The sequence below is a fragment of the Nomascus leucogenys genome, chromosome 1a (assembly GCF_006542625.1).
Source record: "Nomascus leucogenys isolate Asia chromosome 1a, Asia_NLE_v1, whole genome shotgun sequence".
NCBI classification, from domain to species: Eukaryota; Metazoa; Chordata; class Mammalia; order Primates; family Hylobatidae; genus Nomascus; species Nomascus leucogenys.
The window spans coordinates 86,240,308-86,267,882 of record NC_044381.1 but is presented as its reverse complement, the minus strand read 5'-3'; the positions used below and the strand labels follow the sequence as shown (position 1 = coordinate 86,267,882).

Below are 27,575 nucleotides of genomic sequence, written 5' to 3'. Positions count from 1 at the left end.
CTGGTGAGCCAGTCAAGAGAGGATGAGAAGGACACAGCTTCTGAAGGAACTGGTCTTCAGTCTTTCATGAGCAAAAGGGAACCACTGTCCCCATGACAGACCATTACTGAGTATGGTGTTGCACTCCAGAAACTGAGAAACGGCTCAGGAGGGGTAAGGGCCACTATAGCAAGGGCAGCGGAATACCAAAGCTCTTGGGGAAGCTGGATGCTAGGGACAAGTCTCTCAGCCAAACTGGACAGACTCAGCCACAGCCCCCAAAGGCTCTGCATATGGCTACAAAAGCAATTTCCATCTGCCACAGACAACCAGGGTGGCCCAATGCCACACTCACCGAATGTAGGAGTCTCTCTTGCCACACACTACACACAGATTCTCTTTAACCATCAAGTAATAGTCTCCAGGAGATTCGGGCCTTCCTGCAGGTTCAAACCGTAGCTTCACCACAAAGGGCTCTTCACTCACCAGCTCTTAAGAGAAGAGACATCAGTGTTTGACTGTTCCCCCTGCCCCCACCACCACACCCAAGAAGCAGCACTACCTTCACTGTTCTCTGCTACGGCCTGGCAGAGAACACGATTTCTGGGTTGTGCCTACCCAGTCCCATGCATCTCACGGTCTCTCTGCCTTCTTCTATCCCTCCCTCTTCCTTATCTCACTCCCCACTCCTGCCAGCATCCAATGCACCTAATTAGAGATAAACAAGGACAGCTGAATCTCATACCACCAATGCCTTTGTCCAGGTACCACTGAGCTTTTCTTCTATCACAAGTGCAGAGGGGCTGTCCATCAGGAGCATGGAGAAAGCAGTTATCATAAAGAGGTGATTTTCTGCAGGGAAAGGAAAGAGAAATCTCAAACTGGAAGCTAACTGTGGGTCAAAATGTCTATTTCCTTCCCATGCTCTCTTCTGAGTGACTCAAACTATTCTCAACACTAAGGTCAAACACACCACTATGGAAAAAACAAACAGAGTGAGAAACCATGTTTAATCCTCACCTGCATTGGGCTAGGAAACAGAACTAAAAATGAATGAGTTTATGCCTCTAGTTTTTACACTTATGGACTAGGACATTAAGGAGTATGTTGGGTGGTTTACACACAGCTCTGCTGTGAATGCAAAAAAGAACCAAGCAACCAGAAAACTTCCAAATCACTGGATTAAAAGAAGTACATTAAAAATTTAAAAGTTCAAGCCAAAGTAATGAGGGCCATGTGGATTTACTTCTAACTCACATGCAGTAACACTTCCTTCAATTTAATCATCCAATTAATTCCTAAAGGCACTTTGCTACAGGGACCAAATTTATGCTCCAAAGTACTTATTAGTCATCTTCCTACAATAGAGGAATAAGTTATACAGAACATTTTTCATTGGCTAGAGAGTAACATTTTCTTGGAGCTGGATGTCATTCTAAATAATCAAATAACATATGAACAAGAAATCAGATGATGCATTTCTCCTGAAAAGTATGAGGCACCACATGTTATTTATTTTCACAGCTAGCCTGAAACAAGGAAGGAATGATAATTATATCCCCATTTACAGTTGGAGAAGTTAAGGCCTAAGGTCACAACAGGGTCAATGACAGAACTAAGCTAAGCTTTCCTCATTTCCACTCCAACTGTCAATAAATAAAAAAGTAAAAGAAGGGAAAAGGAGAAAAATACACAAATAAAGCAAAGGAGAGACCAAATGTCTCTGATGGAAACAAAAAGCAAGATTAACCCCTGGAGAGCTGCTGCTCCCCTACAACAAGCCTTCTCCCCAGACCCAAGGGAAGCATCACACCCTTTGCTAAGGCTGGGCCACTGACTCTTTACTAGACAGGGAGTGACTCAGTTACCTGGCAGAATAGCCCACCCCCAGGGGCTTTCTTTTATGTTTTCTGGGGTCTCTCCCTTGGTGGTTGCCTGGCACCATCCCATCCATCTTAGACTTCTTATTTCTTGGCTTCTGCTGAGATTCTGTTGCTTCCCCATTAACCTCTTCTCCCAATCTGCTCATTCCTTTGCTTCGAAATGGGATGTCGACCACACCCTGGCATTTTTCCAAGACTTTTCTCCAGCTACTGTGGTCATCGTTTTTTTCTCCAGGTGAATTCCTAGAGAAAGGGTATCCAAGAAGATGAAGAAAGAGAGCCACTGAAATCTGGGCATCCCTGGCAGCATAAATTACCTGAAGAGAAAAGTCAGAGATCAGTGGAATCTGGAAGGCAAACCAGAGAGAACAACTTCAAAGTCAATCACAAAGAAATAGATAACTCTTAGGATCCTAATTCAAAATGTACGACAACCTGGGCACCATATACTTCCTTAAAGCTTTTTATTATAAAAATTTTCAAACTATACAAAAGTAAATTGAATAGTATGATTAACTCTCATGTTCCCTATGTTTTTAACTAAAATAGCTAAAATAATGACTTACTGTAAATGCTGAAAATCCTCACCTATATAAATCAGTGAAGTTTCTATTTGCTACCAAATTGCTGGACAGATTTCTCTCAAGTTTGGGGGAAGGGTAGTTAACAAAGGCCTGATAACTAGTACATGAAATTCACTTTGGAGGCAGTCATCCTCTGGAATGGCTGAAATCATGATTAAGAGGCCTGTGTGACTGTCAATCAGAAATGACCTGCCATATCTATTAATAAGATATTGAAAACAAAGAAAACAAATAGGTTTCAAACATGGGCCTCAAATCAAAGTCACAGGGCCCATTCCTGGAATTTATTCATTTAATAGTGGTAAGTCATTCTCCCAAGCAACTGGTGATAGGCAAGCTGGTCATAAAGAAAAGTACTGCGGGCCAGGCATGGTGGCTCACACCTGTAATCCCAGCACTTTAGGAGGCCAAGGCGAGCAGATCACCTGAGGTAAGGAGTTCAAAACCAGCCTGGCCAACATGGTGAAACCCTGTCTCTACTAAAAATACAAAAATTAGCTGGGTGTGGTGGCGGACGCCTGTAATCCCAGCTACTCAGGAGGCTAAGACAGGAGAATCACTTGAACCCAGGAGGTGAAGGTTGCAGTGAGCTGAGACCGTGCCACTGCACTCCAGCCTAGGAGACAGAACAAGACTCCATCTCAAAAAAAAAGGAAAAGTACTATGGTCAAAACTAAAATTCGGCTGGGCGCGGTGGCTCATGCTTGTAATCCCAACACTTTGGGAGGCTGAGGCGGGCGGATCACTTGAGGTCAGGAATTCGAGACCAGCGCAGCCAACATGGGGAAACCCCGTCTCTACTAAAAATACAAAAAATCAGCTGGGCGTGGTGGCATGCGCCTGTAATCCCATCTACTCGGAAGGCTGAGGCAGGAGAATTGCTTGAACCTGGGGCTTGAACCCAGGAGGCAGAGGTTGCAGTGAGCTGAGATCGCATCACTGCACTCCAGCCTGAGCGACAGAGTGGGACTCCATCTCAAAAATAAATAAATAAATAAAATTAAATAAAAAAAAAACTAAAATTAATAGCTTTTCCCAACAAAAAGCGTAAGGACTTTAAAATTCTATTAGTTCACCTTTAATAACCAAGCCAGTGAATAATTCTATTAGGAAGCATCATTTATACTTTTAGAGTAAAACAAGTTTGGATAAAATTTTCCACCTAGATCCAACAATATACATATCTATTAGCAGACTGTTTCCCACAGAAGAATGTGTGCTTGAACGAGAAGACTTCAGAGTTCTCTTTAACACATTATTTTCTAATGATAAAGAAACAAATGGTACTAGGATGACTGGAGGTCCACATGCAAAAGAGTGAACGTGGACCCCTACCTCACAAGACACACAAAAATTAACTCAAAATGGATCACAGACTTAAATGCAAGAGCTAAAACTATATGACTTTTAGAAGAAAACATAGGAGCCAATCGTCATGACCTTGGGTGAGGCAATGATTTCTTGACTATGACAGCAAAAGCATAAGCAATTAAAGGAAGAGATTTTTAAAAAGAAACTGATAACTGGAGCTCATCAAAATTAAAAACTATTCTGCTTCAAACAACCAATGGTAGAAAATATTTTATAGATCATCTATCTGAAAAGGATCTAGAATATAGAAAGAATTCCTAAAACTCAAAAATAAAATAACGAATGACCCAATTAAAACACGGGCAAAGGATATGTATGAATAGACATTTCTCCACGGAAGATATACAAATGGCCAATACACACATGAACAGATGCCCAGCATCATTAGTCACAAAGGAAATGTAAATCAAAACCACAATGAAATACCGCTTCATACCTACTAGGATGGCTCTAATGGAAAAGACTGACAATAACAAATGTCAGCAAGGATGCAGAACCCCGGCACCCTCATATGCTACTGGTGGGAATACAAAATGGTGTAGCTACTTTGGAAACCAGTTAACGTTTCTCAAGGATGAACAAGTGGTAACTGACTCGGCAAGCAAGGTTGAAACTAGGCCTATGCAAGTGGCATGGCAAAAAGCCTAAGTTCAAATGAGTTTGAGCCACAGAGACCAGGAAAGCATAAGGAATGGAGACACCAGATATCTGTGAAGGCAAGGGCGAAAACAGAAGGATAAGGTGAAATCTCTATAGAGAATACTTACACCCTGATCTCCTCCTTTACAGCACAGGGCCAGACAACTATCCCTCCCCTAGCCCAAAAGACAGTAAAAGTTTAAATCATATAATGGTTAAAACACAGAGGATCTGGACCTGGTAATACCAGGCGCAACTGAAGGGAGGGACAAAATGTCACCTGAAGAAAGCGGGATTAAGGGAGAGATTACACACTGAATGTTAAGACCACTGGCACCTTTCCCCTACTTAGTGACTGGAATATAGGTAGTGGGGCTTACACTTCTTGAATAGAGTACTAGAAGATTCATTTCTGGAGAAACTAAGTCACTGAGAGAAAAGACACAGTTACTGACATTTTTTTTACTGCTCATGCTCCCTTTCTCAAGAAGCTGTTATGAATGTACTCCACCAAGGCAAGAAAGGAAAAAGACATGGAATTTAAAAAACAGAGGATCTACTATGAAAGAGAGAGGTGAAGGGAATTCCACGCTGTTGGTAAAAACAAATTCCAGTATGAGAGTTGGGGAGCAGGCCTAGAGTGCACTCCGTCCTGGGATAGAGGGCTCTAGGAGAGAAGGCTCCAAGGGAAAATGAAACAAGTAAGTGACCTGACGTGTGTCTGAGCCAGCCCAGAGGAGATCCATAGTTCTGGTAAGGAGTCTGGGGTTGAAACAATAGGTACATGGAACACTATGCAAACAAAATACTAATTATTAATCCTGGGAAATAAAAGTAACTGCAGTTTACTTTGTGACTCAGCTATAAATAATATAAATACTGGATATTAACTTGATAAAAATGATGATTTACCTAAATTGGGAGGATGGGGAAGAGAAGTATTCGGGGACAGGGGAGCTGCAAGAGTACTAAACTGTATCTTCCATAGTATGATGTCAAAAGATAATATAAATAAATAAGAAAGAATAGGCCGGGGGCAGTGGCTCACACTTGTAATCCCAGCACTTTGGGAGGCCAAGGCGGGCGGATCACGAGGTCAGGAGATGGAGACCACAGTGAAACCCCATCTCTACTAAAAATACAAAAAAATTAGCCGGGCGTGGTGGCAGGCGCCTGTAGTCCCAGCTACTCAGAGAGGCTGAGGCAGGAGAATGGCGTGAACCTGGGAGGCGGAGCTTGCAGTGAGCCGAGATTGCGCCACTGCACTCCAGCCTGGGCGACAGAGCGAGACTCTGTCTCAAAAAAAAAAAAAAAAAAAAAAGAAAGAATAACGCATGCATGTAATTTAGAATTATAATGATAATTACCAGAAAGAAATGAAAGTGGTTGCCTTTGAGAAGAAGGAAGAAGGATTAGGAATGGGAAAAGTAATGCAGGGAACTACTTACTGCGTCTTAAAATAAGTTATAACTCCTACACACTTATAACACCATATATTTTTTTAAATTATGCATTTGTATTCATAAAAAAAATCCCTTTTTCTGAAATGCCCAATATATAGTAAATGCTCAAAAAAATCAGGACTCTTGGCCGGGCATGGTGGCTCACACCTGGAGGTTGAGGTGGGTGGATCATTTGAGGTCAGGAGTTCGAGACCAGCCTGACCAACGTGGTGAAACCCCGTCTCCACTGAAAATCCAAAAATATTAGCCAGGTGTGGTGGTGCACATCTGTAATCTCAGCTACTCAGGAGGCTGAGGCAGGAGAATTGCTTGAACCCAGGAGGCAGAGGTTGCAGTGAGCCAAGATCGTACCACTGCACTCCAGCTTGGGCAACAGAGTGAGACTCCATCTCAAAAATAAAACAAAAGCAGGACTCTTATCTTTCATTTAAGTGATTATTGTAGACCAGTCAGCTGGAGTATCACCAGAGAATGAATCTATTTTAAGGCATCTCCATCCAATACTTACACTATATTTGAGAATTTGAATTTTATAAACAGTTATACTTCAGAAACAATGACCCTCCATTCTTCAACAACTCTGATAAGAAGTACCTGGTCCTCTGTGAGAGTCTCAGCATTCCAGTTGCTGCAACGAAGTAGAAGGGACTTGTCAAGGGGAAAGTTCAAAACAGTCTCAGCGAGGGATTTCAGGCTAAGCCCATTACAGAGCAAATTGTTTCTAAAAGAAAGAAAGAAACAAAACCATGCATCAAAAACAGGCAAAGGACATGAACAGGAAAATAAAAAAAGATATATAAATGGCCAATAAACAGACATAACATACTGAATCTCACTAGACATCAAAGAAAATGATAATTTGTTATCTACCTATTTGTGAAACACTTTATAAATCCTTTCTGTAGTTTAACTCATTTAATACTCACACCAACCCTGTGAGGTGGCTACATTATCATCTCTACTTTACAGATGAGGAAAGTGAGGAACACAGAGGCTTAGTACTGTGCCAAAGGTCATACAGCTGGCAAGTGGCAGCACTGAGACTCCTACCCATGCAGTCTGCTCCCGAGTCAGCTTTTAGCCTCTATCCACACTGCTTTATATAAATAAGCCAAACTAACAAACTAAAATAAAATTTCATTTTATACTACAAATTTGTGATAATACAGATTTTAATCAGGCCTTCTCTTAGTTTACCAAATCTCTAACCTTTTAGTGACTGTGTCACTTCAGGCAGGGCAAGAGGCTGTTTCAGTCCACATTATTATAAATGAGGACCCGTACATAAACATGAGGAGGTAATTATGACCCCCCGCTCCTAAAAGACAAGCTGAAATCAAATTTCCATAGAAATAAAATTCTAAAGGAAATCTCTCTTCCTCCCAGATAAGGGCTGGTCTACTATCATTTTTGGCCTAAAGCAGGGTCTGCAAACTCAAAGGCTTACCATGAGGAGCCAGGGTTACAATGGGAGTGGTGGGGACTCTGGCAAACTGAACAGAGCATGCTCGTCTAAAGGGCACATATGCTACCCAGCCAAATGCTGCCATCTAGAACTGTAGACTCAGTGTAGTCAGATTACCTAATTTTTCAAGAGAAGCCAGAAATACAGATTTTTACATTAAATCTTCTTGATTTAAATAAAAATTTCCAAAAATATCATATGGGAAAAAAGAAAACCAAAAACCCTTTGCAGCCATAATTTAGCCAGTGGGACCACCAGCTTTTAGCTTACAGAGATACCTCGGTAACGTCTGATCTAAAAAGGCCAATTCTAGGTAACCAAAGTTTCACAGAAGTTGGAATGTCTCCTCACAAATTCAATATGCATCTTAGAAGCCTCTAGGCTCCTATACAATTTCACATGTTTCACTACCGAGTCCCAGGCATCTACAAATCTGGCTAAAATATTTGTCCCGCAGCTACAGGAATCCCAGCATTCATACAAACCACACCTCTGCCGCATGGCTAGGTATCGGAGGTCCAGGCACCCCCTAACAACGAGGCCATAATCCTGCAGAAGCTTGCTGGCATCTTCTGAGCATCCCACTCCAACTTTCAAAATGGTGCCATCTGCCAAAATATCCAATAATGTTCTTGGTAGTGTTTTTCCTCCACAGATTAGCTTGGGCAGGCGAACCAAGACACAGAGGCCACTTGGAGAGGCCATTTGTAGAAGTGACAGAGGGCTGGCTTTGCCTTCCAAATTTACCTGCAACAGAGAAGACAAGGTTGTGGTTCACACCTGAGCACAGCAGCGAGCATAACATATAACTGTGACAAAAAAGTCTAAGAGGTACATCCTTAACTTCCCAAAGGGAGCATCTGACCAGGTTTTGGTTTGCATCTACAGATAAGCCTACAGTAACAAATGCAATGGACTTTGTGAAGCAGCGGCCTAAACAAAGGTTACCGAGAACCCCAAATGCCAAGGCCTGAAATATAAGCCATAAACAGCGACCAGCCGACACAGGAGAGCTCTGGAACATACACTGGCAGTCATATGGAACATGCTGATTTTAAAAGGCTAAGGAGGTTGGGCACGGTGGCTCATGCCTGTAATCCCAGCACTTTTGGAGGCCGAGGCGGGCGGATCACCCGAGGTCAGGAGTTCAAGACAAGCTTGGCCAACACGGCGAAACCCCGTCTCTACCAAAAATACAAAAATTAGCTGGCCGTGGTGGCACGTGCCTGTAATCCCAGCTACATGGGAGCCTGAGGCAGGGGAATCGCTTGAACCCGGGAGGCAGAGGTTGCAGTGAGCACTGCACTCCAGCCTGGATGACAAGAGTAAAACTCCGTCTCAAAAAAAAAAAAAAAAGGCTAAGGAAAAAAGGCCAAGGAGTAGAGTGCAAAATGATAAACATCCTCTTTTCATTATCCAGCCTCTCTAATGTATATGCAGGTAACTCTAGTCATTTACCTTATCATCACTGACTCAAGATCCAATTTTTAAAAAGAGGTAGGAGATAGAGTACTGTAAATAAGTGGTACCTGATAATATAATCCTGGTAGCACAAAGTGCTTTCTCAGCATTTTCTAGTCACAAATGGCGTTCATAAAAAGAAAACAAAAATGTATATTGAGTATAAGTTAGGGCCTTTAAATCTTAAAAGATACAAAAAACTTTATACAATAAGTGATCGAGGTTTAATCTTTTTTCTTTTTTTTAGACGGAGTCTGGGTCTGTCGCCCAGGCTTGAGTGCAGTGGCTCAATCTTGGCTCACTGCAACCTCCGCCTCCCAGGTTCAAGCTATTCTCCTGCCTCAGCCTCCCGAGTAGCTGGGATTACAGGCACGCACAGCCACACCCAGTTAATTTTTTGTATTTTTTGTAGAGATGAAGATTCACCATGTTGCCCTGGTCTCGAACTCCTGACCTCAAGTGATCCTTCTGCCTCGGCCTTCCAGAGTGCTGGGATTACAGGCATGAGCCACTGCGCCTGGCTGAGGCTTAATCTTTTTGGGGTCATAGATAAGTTTGAAAAAATGCTGAAAGCTAAGGATGTTATTCCTAGAAAAATGTACACACAAAACTCACATACATTTTCAAGGGATTAAAGTTTCCCTAAAGCTATCCACAGAACCCAGATTAAGCACCCAATAAATTCCAATCCTTCTCACTTGTCAGGAGAGGAATATAGGTGAATCAGTTTGACCAAATATGGTGAGATCATGGCAAAGCTAGGACTATCACACTGTCACCTAAATTTCCCAGTCCCTAGAATAGTAGTTCTCAACTGAGGGTAATTTTGTACCCCAGGAGACATCTGGCAATATCTGGAGAAATTTTTGGTTGTCACAATGGGGAGGAAGTCCATAGGCATCTAGTACCTTGTCTTCTCTGTTGCAGGTAAATTTGGAAGGCAAAGCCAGCCCTCTGTCACTTCTACAAATGGCCTCTCCAAGTGGCCTCTGTGTCTTGGTTCGCCTGCCCAAGCTAAGTAGAGGCCAGAAGGCTGCTAAACATCCTACAATGTACAAAAAAGAATCATCTGCCCAAAATGTCAATAGCGAGGAGGCTGAGAAACTCTGCTCTAGGGCAATGTGGTCCTCTCGCTACTGTACTAGCTGCCTGCTAGGCCTGCAGTGCCACAGTTGCATACAAAGTAATGGAAGAGAGTGTGCTGATTTAAGGAATTTATAATCTTATAGGAGGAATAAGAGGGATACACATAAACACAAGCTCACACATACAGAAAATGACATGGCAAATGCCAAAGGGATGTTTCAAGCAAAGTGTCACAATTAATCAGAGGAGGTACATTGCATAATTGAAGTGACCAAAATCACACAGAGGAAATAGTCAAGATCACAAAAGAACTGCTGTTAAAAAAAAAAAAAAAATTGGGGAGGGCTCTGGCCCTCAACTTTTTTTCCAAGTCTCGCTCTGCTGCCCAGGCTGGAGTACAGTAGCACAATCTCAGCTCACTGCAACCTCTGCCTCCCGGGTTCAAGCTATTCTCCTGCCTCAGCCTCCCGAGTAGCTGGGATTATAGGCACCTGCCACCACACCCAGCTTTTTTGTATTTTTAGTAGAGACAGGGTTTCACCATGTTGGCCAGGCTGGTCTCAAACTCCTGACCTCAAATGATCTGCCCATCTCAGCCTCCCAAAGTGCTGTGATTACAGGCGTGAGATACCATGCCCGGCCCTCTAGCCCTCAACTTCTTTTCTAAGGCGTAGTAAAACCATGATCTAACTCACAAAAGACTTAGGCTTCCTTCTTAGGCACTGCTTTACCAATGAGGGCTATTTTCGTATCCTCACACGAAAGCATGCCAGTTTGATCTCATTGTCTACTTCTTGGGGCTCAGCCAAGGTTACAAAGATCTATGAAAAACATGACTACTGGGGTTCCTGTTCTCTAATAATTCATCTGGATGTGACCAAATCACCTTTTTAAAAATTAATGAGTAGTTCCTTCCCTCTGTGATATCAGCTTTCTCCAAGAAAAAGCTATAAATCTCTACTTCTAATAGCTAGTACTGCTAATTTGACATAAAACTCACTACAAATTCCCAAGGTTCGATATTTGTACCTCTTTACAGTCAGGTCTCATTGCCTACCATACATTAATTTCCTTGTTAATATAGTGGTGAGTAAAAAGAAAAGAAAAAGATAAAATAAATTAAATAAAAACTAGATAGACAGATAGGTAAACTGAGTTGTCTTTAATGTTTCTGGATTGTGCTTAAGATCCAATATACTATAATCAAAGTTTTCTCACTAGGAATCCAAATGTTTATGATTCCACTAGGTACATAACTTATATTGAATATATAATTGGAAGAATAATGTTTCTAGGAGAGTCAATTTAGCTTAAAGAATAAGATATCTAGTCTTTATTTCTCATATTTCCCCCTTTTTGCTTTCTAGTCTTTTTGCCCTGACATCACTACTCATGGGAGACAAGAAACCCTTGGCTTATCAACATTATTAAAAAGTGACACGTTTTAATTTCATTAGCATTATTTAAACCAGTGGTCTTATTAGCATTATTTAATCTAGGGTTTTTAAAATTAGTCAACATATATGCAAATGTTTGAGACATATACTATATATATTTATAAATTACACATATATAATACTGTATTAATGTGTTATATATACACAAAAGTACAAAGTTTAACTGAACAATACCAACAATCATTACAGATACAATTTCTAACACTCTGCTGTTTCAGTGATTCATTTAGAGAACATTGGGTTAGAGTCCTCCTTCCAGGAGCCAGGGGATAATCCATTTTGGCTTCAGTATTCTTAAAAGAAAAAAACCAACAAAACAAAACAGTATTCATAAAAAAAAGTTTCTGGAATGTCCTGTGATTCTTTAAATGACTTCACGAAGGCTGCAGAAAGTAAAGAATGACACGGGACCATCTTCTGGGCTGGAACAGGTTAACTAATGAGCACCCCTAGTCTGTGGAGTTTACGTATCAGTTAAATTTAGACCAGGGTTTTGAGATAGGAATGAGGTAACAGAACTAAGGCCCAATGTGGCTAGACGCTGAAAAGAGTAGGATGGAAAGAGAGTAGGAGGAGACAAAATCAGAGATGCTGAAAGAAGCTACAGCAAGTAAGACCTTAAGAGCATGTAGGTAATTAAGACATCTGTGTTTTATTCTTTTTTTTTGAGACGGAGTCTCACTCTGTTGCCAGGCTGGAGTGCAGTGGTGTGATCTCGGCTCACTGCAACCTCAGCCTCCCGGGTTCAAGCGATTCTCCTGCCTCAGCCTCCTGAGTAGCTGGGACTTCAGGAGCCCGCCACCACGCCCAGCTAATTTTTGTATTTTTAGTACAGACGGGGTTTCACCATGTTGGCCAGGATGGTCTAGATCTCTTGACTTCGTGATCCACCTGCCTCGGCCTCCCAACATGCTGGGATTACAGGCATGAGCCACTGCACCTGGCCATCTGCATTTTACTCTAAGCAATGGAAGGGTTTTGGGCAGAGGACTGACACAATTTGATTTGCATTTTTAAAAAATATTTTGGTTACTGTATGGAGAAAGGATTGTACATGCGCAAGAGTCAAAGCAGGGAGGCCAGTCAGGGGAAGGTTTGCAATAGTCCAGGTGAGAGATACTTGAAGCCTGGACTCAGGAGGTAGTAGGAGTGTGATATAGTTTGTATCTGTGTCCCCACGCAAATCTCATGTTGAATTCTAATGTCCAATGTTGGAGGTAGAGCCTGGTGGGAGATGACTGGATCATGAGATGGAGTTCTTACAAATGGTTTAGCACCCTTCCCCCTTGGTACTTATACTGAGTGAGTTCTCACAAGATATGGTTGTTTAAAAATGTGTGGTGGCTGAGTATGGTGGCTCATGCCTGTAATCCCAGCACTTTGGGAGGCCAAGGTGGGCGGATCGCTTAAGTCCAGGAGTTTGATACCAGCCTGGGCAACATGGGGACGGGTATGGTGGTGTGTGCCTGTAGTCCCAGCTACTCCAGAGGCCGAGGTGGGAGGATCGCTTGAGCCTGGGAGGTGGAGAGTGCAGTGAGCCAAGACTGCGCCACTGCACTCCAACCTAGGCGACAAAGTGAGACCCTGTCTCAAAAAAAAACAAGTGTGTGGCACCTCCCCGCTGTCTTGGTGCTGTTCCTGCCATGTAAGACGCCTGTTCCTGCTTTGCCTTCCACCATGAGTAAAAGCTCCTGGAGGCCTCACCAGAAGCAGATGCTGCCATGCTTCCTGTACAGCCAATTAAACCCCTTTTGTTTATAAATTACCCAGTCTCAGGTATTTCTTTATAGCAGGGCAAGAATGGACTAATACACTGGGTCTACAGGATGATGGTTTTGGGAAAATCACCTCGCTCAGCCTTTATTGCACCAATTATTTGTACCTGTTATGCAAGGAAATATGTAGCCAGAGTCTCCAGAAAGGACAAGGCAGAAGTCAGGGGATCAAAAAGGTATTTAATGTCTCCACCTGCCTCAGGAGAAGGGCAACAATAGCTCCTAAAACATGGCAGAATATTCATTTTGTACAGGTGATTTATCCAGTTACACCTTATTATAGGTAACTCAAAGAAACCTATACCTCGTTGTGATGGCATGCTGTTATTTCCTGCTTTGTATAACCACTTCTTTGGATTTGCATATATTTTGCCATTAAAGAAATTTAACATATACTGTTTATTTCTGACTTTCAATCATATCACCATCCTGTTGGACAAACCTCTGAGAGAAGAGTATCTCACTGATTTTAGTCTTAAAGGTGGGGAATTCCGACTGGGGATAACAAGTTTGGGAAGAAAAATCAAGAATGAGTTTTGTTAGGAACATGTTAAGTTTGAGATGACTATTAGACATTCAAGGAGAGATGTCAAGTAGGCAGGTGAATATGAAAGGCTGGCATTCTGATTTTGAGAGTAATCACCATATCAATGGTATTTAAAGCCATACAATTAGATGAGAATACAGGAAAAGAATGTAAATTAGAAGACATAAATTAGTGGCCCACGGATCCATCTGCTGACTCACAGACATGCTTTTATTATAGTATTATTTTTGGTCTCCACATATTTAAAAACTTACGCCAGAATTTTTAAATTAGTAGAGTTCACATTTTAAAAAATCCATACTCCAAGTTTCTTTTTAAAGAACTGGACAATCCAGTAACAGCTGGTTTGAACTACATGGCAGCTTTTTCATTTATATGAGGCATGAATTCTCTAATTCACCATAATGTCTTTTCAACTGAAGCCAAATGTCATCTTCCACTTACCATCATATTTGTACACCATTATTTTTCTAATACAAAGAAATATTTCTCAGGATCCATGTTGCTAGTAAAACTACAAAAATGAAAGACCCCAGAGGCCTTATCTTTTTTTTTTTTTTTTTTTTTTGAGACAGAGTCTGGCTCTGTCGCCCAGGCTGGAGTGCAGTGGCACCATCTCAGCTCACTGCAAGCTCCGCCTCCCAGGTTCACGCCATTCTCCTGCCTCAGCCTCCTGCGTAGCTGGGACTACAGGCGCCCGCCACCACGCCTTGCTAATTTTTTTTTTTTTTGTATTTTTAGTAGAGACAGGGTTTCACTATGTTGGCCAGGATGGTCTCGAACTCGTGACCTCGTGATCCGCCCACCTCGGCCTCCCAAAGTGCTAGGATTACAGGCTTGAGCCACCGCGCCCGGCCTGAGGCCTTATCTTTAAAGAAAAAATGAAAGGTAATACATTTCCTTATGAATTTAAGAACATTCCTATGTATTAAAAAATGCAAACAATCACTCTATATCACTGCTTTACAGAACCTGCTTGGCTCTTGTAGGCATCTGAGTTTGCAATATCTGGGGTGGATACAGAAGAGACCAAGCCTGACCCATTTCAGTATTTAGGTATCAGGTAAAACAGGAATCAGAAAAGGAAAAAGGAGAAAGGATAATAAGATAGGAGATAGAATATGAGTGTGATGCTTTTGAGAGCAAGAATAATGAGTCCAAATAAGTGTCCACTGGACTAGAAAACAAGAAAGCCATCATCACTGTAAAAAAGTGAGCTTATGTCCTTTGCAGGGACATGGATGAAGCTGGAAACCATCATTCTCAGCAAACTATCGCCAAGGACAAAAAACCAAACACCGCATGTTCTCACTCATAGGTGGGAATTGAACAATGAGAACACTTGGTCACAGGAAGGGGAACATCACACACCAGGGCCTGTCGTGGAGTTGGGGGAGGGGAAGGGATAGCATTAGGAGATATACCTAATGTAAATGATGAGTTAATGGGTGCAGCACACCAACATGGCACATGTATACATATGTAACAAACTTGCATGTTGTGCACATGTACCCTAGAACTTAAAGTATAATTTAAAAAAAAAGAAAATGTGATATATAAATCTTTCTCTTTAAAATGGAATACTATTTGTCCATAAAAAATAACGAAATCTTATCATTTGTGACAACATGGCTAAACCTGGAATACATTATGTTAACCGAAATAAGCCAGAAAGATAAATACTGCATGAGCTCACTCATATGTGGAATCTAAAAAAGTTGATCTTAGTGGGCATGGTAGCTCCCTCCTGTAATCCCAGCTACTCGGGAGGCTGAGGTGGAAGGATCACTTGAGGCCAGAAATGCAAGAACAGCCTAAGAATCATACATAGTGAGACCTCATCTCTAAAAAAAAAAAAAAAAAAAAAAATTAGCCAGTTGTGGTAGTGTGTGCCTGTAGTCCTAACTACTTGGGAGGGTAAGGCAGGAGGACTGATTGAGCCTAGGACCTCAAGGCTGTAGTGAGTTATGATCACGCCACTGCACTCTAGCCTGGGTAACAGGGCGAGAATATGTCTCTAAAAAATAAAAGAGTTGATCTCATAGAAGTAGACAGTAGAATAGTGGTTACCACAGGCTAGGATCGATGGGAGGAGAGGAGGATGAGAAAATGTTGATCAAAGAATATATAATTACAGTTATATAGGAGGAATGAGTTCAGGACCTCTAGTATACAGCATGGTGACTATAATTAATGATATATTGTATTACTAAAATGCAAAGATAGTGTATGTTAAGTGTTCTCATCATTGAAAAATGATAATTATGTGAAGTAATGCATTTGTTAGCTAGATTTAATTATCCCACAATGTATATATGCATAAAACATTATACATAATACATACAATTTCATGTCAATTTTTTAAAACCCTTCAATAATATAAAGAAGTCAGTTCCCTACAAACTGATCTATACAATATAATCTCAATCAAAATTTCAAGAAAATTTTATAGGACCTGAAAATTGATTCTAAAACCTATAACAAAATGTAAGCCAGGTGTGGTAGCAGGCACCTATTGTCCCAGCTACTCGGGTGGCTGAGGCAGGAGAATGGCTTGAACCCAGGAGGTGGAGGCTGCAGTGAGCCGAGATCATGCCACTGCATTCCAGTCTGGGTGACAGAGTGAGACTCCATCTCAAAAAATAAAATGTGGAGTATCAAGATTACCCAAGATATTGTGGAAAAAGAACAAGATGGCAGGTCTTGCTGTCCCAGATATCTAGAGTTATTTTAAAGCAATGGTAAATAATAAAGTACATAATAATTGGTGCAAGAATAGAAAAATAGACAATCAGGAAGACAAAAACAGATCTAGACACATACAGACACTTGTTTTGTGATAAAGTGGCATTGCAGAGCAATCAGGAAAGGTTTACCTGTTCAATCTGTGATCTAGGCAGATTGGCAATCTCTTTGGGAGAAAAAATTAAACTTAACCCTACCACACATCATATACAAACACACCTAAAAAATCAATTTCAGGTGGATTGTAAATCTGAATCGCCAAGGTTAAAACCATAAAACTCCAAGAAAATAACATGGGGAGAATATGTTCATGACTGTGTATAGGGGAAGACTTGATAAACTGTTCGACACAGATCTTCTGTTTATCAAAAGAAAACATTAAAAGAATGTAAAGGCAATTTACAGAATGGGAGAAAATATTTACAACATAAATTTAACTCCCAGAGGGTTCACATGCAGAATATGTAAAGACCTTCTATAAAGATAACTCGATAGAAAATGAGGCAAGAAAAAAAAGAAAATGAGGCAAGAGACTTGAACGGACACTTCATAAAAGAGGATATCTAAATGACCAATAAAATACAAAAAGATGTTCAATTTCATTAGTAATCAGGAATATCCAAATTAAAATAATAGTGAACTGTTACTACAAGCCCAACAGAATGGATAAAATTTTAAAATATGACAGTACCAAATGTGGACAAGGATGTAAAATAAAGGCAATTTTCATATATAGGGAGGTTAAATTAGTATAATCACTTCTGAAAACAGCTGGAAACAATGGGATCAGTCATATGCTACTAATGGGAAGGTAAATTCTTAAAAAGATCTTGGTAAATAGTTTGGCATCATCTATAAAAGTTAAAGTTGTGCGTGCATGTGCACACACACACAAACTCCTTGACCCAGAACTCCACTCATAGACACATATGCCCAATAATGAGTGTAAATGTTCAATTGCACCATTCTTTCCAAGAGCCCCCAAATGTAAATGATATATTGTATTATACACACACACACACACACACACACAGATATATATAAATATATATATATATATATTTTTTTTTTTGAGATGGAGTCTCGCTGTGTCACCCAGGCTGGAGTGCAGTGGCACAATCTCAGCTCACTGCAACCTCTGCCTCCTGGGTTCCAGCAATTCTCCTGCCTCAGCCTCCCGAGTAATTGGGATTATAGCTGTATGTACCACCATACCTGGCTAATTTTTGTATTTTTAGTAGAGATGGGGTTTCACCATGTTGGCCAGGCTGGTCTTGAACTCCTGACCTCAGGTTCAGGTGATCCACCCGCCTCGGCCTCCCAAAGTGCTGGGATTACAGGTGTGAGCCACCATGCCTGGCCTATACTGTATTATATTTATATATATATATAAATGTCCATCAGTAATAGAATGGAAAAATAAGTCATGGTATATTTATACCATGGAATACTATATGGCAACAAATCATAGTCACACACAATACAGGTAAATCTCATGTTTGGAAAAAGAAGCCAGACAAAAAAGAGCACGTACTTGATGATTCGTTTATATTAAATTTAAAAAACAGGTAAAATTAAACTACAGTGCTTAGGGAGGCATGCCTAAGTAGTAAAAGTATAAAGAAAACAAGAAAGTAAATACCACAAGACAGGATAATGGTAACCCTCAAAGAGGGCAGTGAGGGGACAAAGATTGCAAGGGGGCACAACGGGAGCTTCTGGAGTCCTAGCAATCTTATGTTTCTTGACCTAGTTTCTAGTTACACAGCTGTTCTCTTTATATAAATCATTCAGTGTTTATTTTTGTTCAGGAACTTTTCTTGATGTGTTATATTTCACAATAAAAAAGTCTAAAAAAAGACTCAGGGGCAGGTTAAATAGATTAGACAAGGCCAAATAAAAAGGGAATTGTAAAAGAGACCAGAAGAAATTGTATATAATGAATCTAGAGAGACTAAGATATGTTAAATATTAAATTCCAGCAAGAAAGAAGAAAGGATAAAGACACTCTTCAAAGAGAAATTTTAAATTGATAAAACATCAATCCTATTATCCAGATATTTTTCTGAATCCCAAGTTAGAAATAAAACACCTGGACTCGTCATAGTGAAACTTCAGAACCATAAACTCAAAGAGAAGATCTTAAGAAGAGATATGAAAAAATCACATTACTTACAAAGAATAAAGATATAGACTAACAGTTATCTTCAACAGCAATAATGGAAGCCAGAAGGCAATGGAATACCATCTTGAAAATGATAAACTGCCAAGCCAGAACTTTACACCCAGAGAAAATCTCTTTAAGATTAAAATCAAAATACAGACATTTTCAAAACGACAAAGTTTATTATCAATGGGCCCCAAACTGTTAAAGAATGATTTTAAGGAAAATGATCCCCAAAAGAAGGTCAGAGATATAAGAAAAGATGAGCCAAGAAAAAGGTAAATACAAGGTTAGGAGACTGAGACCATCCTGGTTAACATGGTGAAACCCTGTCTCTACTAAAAATACAAAAAATTAGATGGGTGTTGTGGCACACGCCTGTAGTCCCAGCTACTCAGGAGGCCGAGGCAGGAGAATCACTTGAACCCGGGAGGCAAAGGTTGCAGTGAGTCAAGATTGCACTACTGTACTCCAGCCTTGGTGACACAGCAAGACTCCATCTCAAAAAAAGAAAAAGGTAAATACAGCTGGGTGCAGTGGCTTATGTTTGTAGGAGGACCAAGTGAGAGGATCACTTGAGGCCAGGAGTTGAAGACCAGCCAGGGCAACACAACAAGACCCCATTTCTACAAGAAAAAAACAAAATTAGCCAGGTGCAGTGGCACATGCCTTTAGTCCCAGTTACTCAGGAGGCTGAGGCAGGAGGATCACTTGAGCCCAGGAGTTTGAGGCTGCAGTGAGCCATGATCATACAACTGCACAACAGAGCAAGACCTCATCTCTTAAAAAAAAAAAAAAAAAAAAAGGCCCAGCATGGTAGCTCACGCACACCTGTAACCCCAGCACACTTTGGGAGGCCAAGGCAGGAGGATCACTTGAGCCTAGGAGTTTGGGATCAGCCTGGGCAACAAAGCAAAACCCTGTCTCTGTGAAAAAGAGATGGGGTGTGGTGGCTCACACTTGTAATCCCAGCTACTCAGGAGGAGGGAGGATCACTTGGGCCTGGGAGGTTAAGGCTGCAGTTAGCTGTGATTGCACAACTGCATTCCAGCCTGGGCAAAAGAGTGAGACCCGGTCTACAAAAAAAAAAAAAAAAAAAAGAAGAAGAAGGAAAAGAAGAAGGGAAGAAAGAAGAAGGGGAAGAAAGAAGAAGGGGAAGAAAGAAGAAGGGGAAGAAAGAAGAAGGGGAAGAAAGAAGAAGGGGAAGAAAGAAGAAGGGGAAGAAAGAAGGGGAAGAAAGAAGAAGGGGAAGAAAGAAGAAGGGGAAGAAAGAAGAAGGGGAAGAAAGAAGAAGGGGAAGAAAGAAGAAGGGGAAGAAAGAAGAAGGGGAAGAAAGAAGAAGGGGAAGAAGAAGAAGAGGAAGAAGAAGAAGAGGAAGAAGAAGAAGAAGAAGAAGAAGAAGAAGAAGAAGAAGAAGAAGAAGAAGAAGAAGAAGAATAATAATAATAATAATAATAATACAGGAAGGTAAACACTTTGGTAAATCTAAACAAATATTGACTATAAAACAAGAACACAGGCCGGGCATGGTTGCTCATGCCTGTAATCTCAGCACTTTGTGGGACTGAGGCGAATGGACTGCTAGAGTCCAAGAGTTTGAGACCAGCCTGGACCACGCTGCAAAACCCTGTCTCTACTAAAAATACAAAAAAATTAGCCAGGTGTGGTGGCGCACACCTGTAGTTCCAGCTATTCGGGAGGCTGAGGTGGGACAATCATCTGAGCCCAGGGAGGTCGAGGCTAAAGTGAGCCAAAATTCCACCACTGCACTCCAGCCTGGGTGACAGAGTAAGACCTTGTCTCAAAAAAAAAAAATAAAAAAAAAAATCAAGAACCGCTGGAACCAAGTGATAGTGGTGGCTACTGTAGTCCTAGCTACTTGGGAGGCTGAGACAGAAGGATCATTTTAGCCCAGGAGTTCGAGTTTACAGTGAACTATGATAGTACCACTGCACTCCAGCCTGGGAAACAGAATGACACCACTCTGTCTCCAAAAAAAAATAAATAAATAAATAAAGAACAAAAATAATAAGCAAATAAACATTTACATAAAAGTGAATGAAAAGGAAAGCAAAACAGGAATGGAGGAATAAATAGAGCAAGAATGGATGATTTTTCATTTTTGTTTTTGTTTTTTCTTTTTTTGAGACAGGGTCTCACTTGCTGTTGCTCAGGTTGGAATGCAGTGGCGTGATCTCGGCTCACTGCAACCTCCACCTCCTGGGCTCAAGCGATTCTCCTGCCTCAGCCTCCCAAGTAGCTAGGATTACAGGCGTGGGCTACCACGCCCAGCCTATTTTTGTTTTCTATTCATCTCTTAAATGTATTCTATCTTATTTTTACAAGGAAAGAAGCCACGAATGACTTTTTCATTGAGTTTTTTATGACAGCAATCAGAAAAATGCAGTCATGCCTAAAGGGAAATGTGGAATCCAACCTGAGTTTAATACACATCAAAAGTCAAAATGAGGTGGGGGTTAGATTATTTGCCACTTAACTTATCTATGCATCTGCTATAGTGATTAAAGTGTATTATTATCAGATCAGTTACTATTCACTTCAGTCTACCCTGTTGTTGCTCAAGTTATACTTCGTTTAGTTGGAATAATCCAAGTGCTTGGCACAGGTGAATTTTCCTAATCTGCTAGAGCTTACCACTTAAACCCTGTTCTCTTTTAGTGTTGCTGATTGATGTAAAGAGTTCTAAAATGATGTAACTTTTTATACAGAATAGATTAAAATCACTGATCCTTTCTTGATGGCCCGAGGTCATCGGTATAAACCACTACTACTATTGCTGATATAAAGAAACACCCTCAGTAGCTGTGGTGTAAGGGTTTTTGTGACTACAAAGCTTTCCCCACACTGTCAGGTGTTCTCTTTTTGGTCATCACAGTGTTGGCATCTAGTAGCCTCTTCTATCAACCTGTGAACTGATTTTGTGGAGCCATTCTGCTTAGGGACTCTTTTAATTACATTTCCTGGATACAGCAAGAGAAACAGCATTGGGGTGGAGCCTGAAGATGTTATTTAACTGCTGTAATCTCATGATAAAACTTTAACAGATGAAGAGTTGCTTTTTACAGACGAGCAAAGAAAGTGGTTTCTTGAGAGGGAATCTACTCCTGGTAAAGATGCTGTGAACGCTGTTGAAATGACAACAAAAGATTTAGAATATTGCATAAACTTAGTTGATAAAGCAATGGCATGGTTTCAGAGGACTGACTCCAATTTTGAAAGAAGTTCTACTGTGAGTAAAATGCTATCAAACCGCATCACATAGTAGAGAAAAATCTCTCATGAAAGGAAGAGTCAACCAATGTGGCAAACTTCTTTGTTGTCTTATTTTAAGAAACTATCACAGGCACTCCAACCTTCAGCAACCACTACCCTGATCAGTCAGCAGCCATCAATATTAAGGCAAGACCCTCCACCAGCAAAAAGATTACAACTTGCTGAAGGCTCAGATAATTATTAGCAATTTTTAGCAAAAAACTATTTAATTAATGTACTTTTTAAAGATATAATGTTATTGCACACTTAATAAACTATAGTATAGTATAAACATAACACTTTTTTTTTTCCCCTGAGACAGAATCTCCCTCTGCCACTCAGGCTGAAGTGCAGTGGTGTGCTCATAGCTCACAACAGCTTCAACCTCCTGGGCTCAAGCAATCCTCCTGCCTCAGCCTCCCAAGTTGCTGGGACTACAGGTGGGTGTCACCACACCTGGCTAATTTCTCTTTTCGTAGAGATGGAGTCTCGCTATGCTGACCTGGCTGACCGGTATTAAACTCCTGGCCTCAACTGATTTTCCCCACCTTAGCCTACCAAAGTGCTGAGATTACAGTCATGAGCCATCACCACACTCAGCATAAGCATAACTTTTATATGCACTGGGAAACCAAAAAACTCATGTAACTCACTTTATTGCAAGATTTGCTTTATTGCCATGGTCTAACATCGAACCTGCAATATCTCCAGGTTATGCCCATATGGTGAACATTAAATGAGATGATGCAAGCAAAACATACAGTACATGGCTTACAGTAAATGATGTTTCAAATGTTATCTTTTAAAATCCTAAGTAATAATTTCCATTTAAATAGAATTCCTTAGCTATTTTCTCCATGGCATCCTTATGAAAATGCTACTACAAATATTAACAGTGGCTAATATTTCATGAACACTTACTACTATATGTTCACACTGTGCTGAATCCTTTATGGGGGTGATCTATTTGAATTGTTAGAAAAGCCACTGGAGGTAGGTACCATGACATTCCTATTACAAACAACCAAACAAAGACTCAGCGGCTAAATAGCTTGTCCAAGTTCACAGAATGATAAATGGGGAAAATAGAATTCATACAGGTTTGACATAATTGTAATCCTTAATTGTAAGCACTCCGCCATCCTGAGAGGAACAGCAGCTGCTGCTTCTGCTAAAATCTGCTTATAAGCAAGTTGAGAACAAGCTAATTCATTCTCCTTTAACCTTATTTTCTACTTGACTGTCCAAGGTCCCAGTTAGAAAAGCAGTTGTTTTTCGTTTTTTGTTTTTTTTAACTTTTGCTTTTTAACTTACCCACTCACAGTCAATTCCAAGTACTGGAAAATCTTCTAATTCACTTCTAAGCAAGGGCTCGATTTGATCCCACTCTGCCTCCTGAGACACCGTCACCACCTTTGCTTTAAGGATCCGTTCCTCCCACGAGGATCTGGGGGCACTGGAGTGCAGCTGATCATCTTCTGGAGGGGGCAGCTCTCTACTGCCCAGCACTTTCTGCTGTGGCTGTTGGGTCACAGGGCTCGTTTTACTCCTTCGGCGGCGCTGGATGCCTTTCCAGAGGACAAACCCCCCTACAGCCACACCCAGAAGGGTAGTCACTGTCAAAGCCACTAAGTTCTGTCTAGACATCTTCGACTTTTCTACTCTTTAGAAAAGCATATCACTAATCCCACAATCTGCAAAACAAATGGCAAAAATATATTTATATACAGAATATAAACCTTTACATAAACAAGTTTTCCTCTAAAAAGTGTCCCATTTATAATCTCTGTGCCCACAAACTAAAACAACTGCTATAAATTTCCACGTGAAATAGTAGCAATGGTTTAATTTCTTCATCTTTATAATCTCTGTATTCCATCTCTATCTCCATCCTCACCCCAGGAAATCTCCCTGCCCTCTGACAGTTCCCCATGGCGCTCTTAATGATATAAAATCATATCAGTCAAAACAACAGGCTACCTGCACAATGAAGTGTGATCTAGGAAAAAAAAAACAATAAGCTAGACTCTCACCTCTAACTGCTGACTAATTAATGAATTTTTTAGTTAATGGATCTTCTTCAAAGTATTTTGCATTTTAAACCTTTGATCACCTAACCGTTGAAGGAAAACTTTTGCTTCTCAATTAAAAAAAAATTGTAATCATCAGTCAGTTGGTAGGGAGATTTTTTTTTACTTCTCTGGAAGGTGGGGCAGTGAGGGAGTGGAGGAAACAGGCTTGAGTCAACACTTTCTGTTGCTCCAGAAGGCTCAGCAGTTCTCCATAGAAACTGATTCGGTTATTGTAGGGTAAGGCAGTGGCGGTACAAAACAGAAAGGATCAGAAAAGAAAAAGAAAAAGGTAGAACTTAGAGAGATATCCAAGATGCATAGAAGGCGGTTGCAAATGGAAGTGTCCACAGCGCCAGGCAGGTTAATGTAAATCAATGAAGCAAGCCACAAAATAGCCCCTTTTTCATTTTTCTGTAACATGTGGCTTTCTCCATGTAGTTTCTGTTTTCCTGTATGTGAGAAAGAAATGAGTATACAGCACTATTTCTGTACTATTAAAATAACAGTAAAAGTGCAACAGTAAATAGCAAGTGGCCTGGGCCGGGTGCAATGGCTCATGCCTATAATCCCAGCACTTTGGGAGGCCAAGGCGGGCAGATCACGAGGTCAGGAGATTGAGACCATCCTGGCTAACATGGTGAAACTCCGTCTCTACTAAAAAGACAAGAAATTAGCCGGGCATGGTGGCGTGCGCCTGTAGTCCCAGCTACTTGGGAGGCTGAGGCAGGAGAATGGTATGAACCCGGGAGGGGGAGCTTGCAGTGAGCCAAGATCGTGCCACTGCACTCCAGTCTGGGTGACAGAGTGATACTCTATCACAAAAAAAAAAAAAAATAGTAAGTGGCCTGGCCAGGTGCAGTGGCTCATGCCTATAATCCCAGGACTTTGCGAGGCCAAGGTAGGTGGATCACCTGAGGTCAGGAGTTCGAGACCAGCCTGGCTAACATGGTGAAACCCCATCTCTACTAAAAATACAAAAATTAGCCGGTTGTGGTGGCAGGCACCTGTAATACCAGCTACTCGGGAGGCTGAGGCAGGAGAATCGCTGGAACTTGGGAGGCAGAGGTTTTAGTGAGCCGAAACTGCGCCACTGCACTCCAGCCTGGGCGATAAAAGTAAGACTCTGTCTCAGAAAAAAAAAAAAAAGTAAATGGCCTTTGGTCTCAGGGCCAGGGAGAAAACATGGGGCAGCAACCATTCGGCACAAGCTGATGATCCTGTGCAGGAAGAAGGCCCAGTGTGGTCAAATACTTTGCTTGTTTAAGATAAGTCAGGTATCTGAATTTTACATGAAATGTCACCATTTTAAAATGCTGGCAATAAATTTACAGTTTAAAAAAATATTGTGCCAGCCAAACAAAAACACCCTAGGCATACACCAGGCTACCCACCTGTGGCCTCTGGCCTAAAAGCTAAATTGCCCAAAGACAGAGCAATCAGCCTCACCCTGCCTACACTTCTCTATGGCTGAAGGTTTCCCACTGAATGTGTATGGTTTTTGTTACTTTTTAAAAGTTTCATCAATAACTTTAAATTTTTTTTTTTTATTAGATGGAGTCTCTCGCTGTCGCCCAGACCTGAGTGCAGTGGCGTGATTTCGGCTCACTGCAGCCTCCGCCTCCTGGGTTCAAGCGATTCTTCTGCCTCAGCCTCCCAAGCAGCTGGGACTACAGGGGTGTGCCACCATACCCAGCTAATTTGTGTATTTTTAGTAGAGACAGGGTTTCACCATGTTGGCCAGGCTGGTCTTGAACTCCTGACCTCAAGTGATTCACCTGCCTCAGCCTCCCAAAGTGCTGTGATTATAGGTGTGAGCCACTGCACTGGCCCAAAAAAAAAATTTCATATTTACAACAACTTCTGGATTATAATCATGCCTATAGAGATATGTATTAGAGAAGAAAAACTGAATCATAACAATTATTACAGTAATAATGAAAAGTGGTAATAGCTATGCTGTTTTAAAAGCATTTACTTTATTCCAGAAACTGTGCTAAGAATTTTGTATGTATTTTCTCCAGTGCTTTTATTGAAGGGGAAACTGAGGCTTAATGATATTAAATAACTTGTGTAAAGAAACTTCTGATTAAGGTAATCTGAGAAGACATAAAAGTCCTTCCCTTTTCCACTCTAAACAATGCAAATGCTGGAGAAACCACTGAAAAGAGAAAAATGTAAAACACAGTTAAGCCCCCAAAAGAAAGAAAGAAATCATCAGGTGCCAGAAAGGGAGGAGGAAACCCAAAATGGGTCAAAAGCTGGGTGCAGTGGCTCATGCCTGTAATCCCAGCACTTTGGGAGGCCAAGGCAGGTGGATGGCTTGAGCCTAGGAGTTTGAGATCAGCCTGGGCAACATGGTGAAACCCTGTCTACACCAAAAATACAAAAAATAGCTGAATGTGGTGGCAAATGCCTGAAGTATCAGCTACTTGGGGGGCCTGAGGTGGGAGGATAGCTTGAGCCAGGGAGTTCAAGGCTACAGGGAGCTGTGATGGTGTACACTGCACTCTAGCCTGGGTGACAGAGTGAGACCCTGTCTCAAAAAAAAAAAAAAAAAAAGTGGGTGGGTGTGAGATGAAGCTGCGCAGAGACCAGAACTTATGCCAGCCCCAGCGCTGGAGTATATCAGCAACCCAGAGGCAGAACTCTAGGCCACAGGCCCAAGAAACAGCTGGAATCCAGGGGAGTGCCACCCTATCCACAAACCAGAAGTATTTACCCACCTTGGCCTGGGCAAGCTACCTGCCCCAGGCTAAAGGCATGAACAGTGTCCCTTGAAAGAGGAAAAATCCTCAGCTGGGTGCAGTGGCTCACACCTGTAATCCCAGCACTTTGGGAGGCCAAGGCGGGCAGACAGCTTGAGTCCAGGAGTTCGAGATCAGCCTGGCCAACATAGTGAAACCCCATCTCTCTACTAAAAACACAAAAATTAGCCAGGTGTGGTGGTGCATGCCTGTAATCCCAGCTACTCCAGAGGCTGAGGCACGAGAATCACTAGAACCTGGGAGGTGGAGATCACAGTGAGCCAAGATCATGCCACTGTACTCCAACCTGGGCAACAGAGTGAGACTATGTCTCAAAAAAAAAAAAAAGTAAAAAATAAATTAAAAAATAAAAGACAAATCCTCAAGCCTACACTTCTGTATGGCTCAAGCAGATACAAGGCCCAAGTTCACATTATCCTCATAAAAGGGAATCCTAAGCCAAGAAATTGAATTTAAACTGGTTCAGAACTGGTAAATTCTATTGGAACCAGGCAGAGTCTATCATAACACACACACACACACACACACACACACACACACACACACCACACCCCACATAGGAAACATACAGGACTACCAAGGAAGATCAGTCCCTAGAAGGGGGCTCACTATGAATCACAACAAAACAAAATCCTAAAGCCAATAAAAATAGTGCATAGAGCCATCAAACAAAGATTTCTATACTTGAGATCTGAAAAGGACTTTAAAGGATATTCAGAGAGATTCATGAAAATAACCAAAACAAAGACAAAAATATATACATTCTAGATATGAAAAATATTTATTAAAAATTTTTAAAAACTCAATACTCAATAGACAGGTTAAAATGTAGACCAGACATACAGA

At 41.2% G+C, this 27,575-nt stretch overlaps 1 protein-coding gene and 1 long non-coding RNA gene across 6 annotated transcripts in view; one reads left to right on the top strand and one right to left on the bottom strand.

Moving 5' to 3' along the window:
- The window catches only part of EXD2 (exonuclease 3'-5' domain containing 2), a 47,351-nt gene that overhangs the window by 5,491 nt on the left and 14,285 nt on the right, over positions 1–27,575 (bottom strand). For 2 of the 5 annotated variants that reach the window (XM_030812523.1, XM_030812527.1), the window contains 7 exons: positions 23,926–24,413; positions 23,207–23,586; positions 7,875–8,131; positions 6,514–6,640; positions 1,848–2,179; positions 725–831; positions 335–470 (listed from right to left, as the gene is read on the bottom strand). In XM_030812523.1, the coding sequence (XP_030668383.1) occupies positions 335–470; positions 725–831; positions 1,848–2,179; positions 6,514–6,640; positions 7,875–8,131; positions 23,207–23,539 (1,292 nt within the window). In that variant the 5' untranslated portion in view covers positions 23,540–23,586; positions 23,926–24,413. Of the gene's footprint in view, positions 1–334; positions 471–724; positions 832–1,847; positions 2,180–6,513; positions 6,641–7,874; positions 8,132–23,206; positions 23,587–23,925; positions 24,510–27,575 lie in introns of those variants that run through there. The other 3 variants (XM_030812526.1, XM_003263617.2, XM_003263621.2) reach the window with 3 other exon arrangements.
- The window catches only part of LOC115835114, a 32,001-nt gene continuing 23,142 nt past the window's right edge, over positions 18,717–27,575 (top strand). The window contains exon 1 of the long non-coding RNA XR_004030035.1: positions 18,717–18,897. This is a non-coding gene — a long non-coding RNA (uncharacterized LOC115835114). The remainder of the gene's footprint in view (positions 18,898–27,575) is intronic.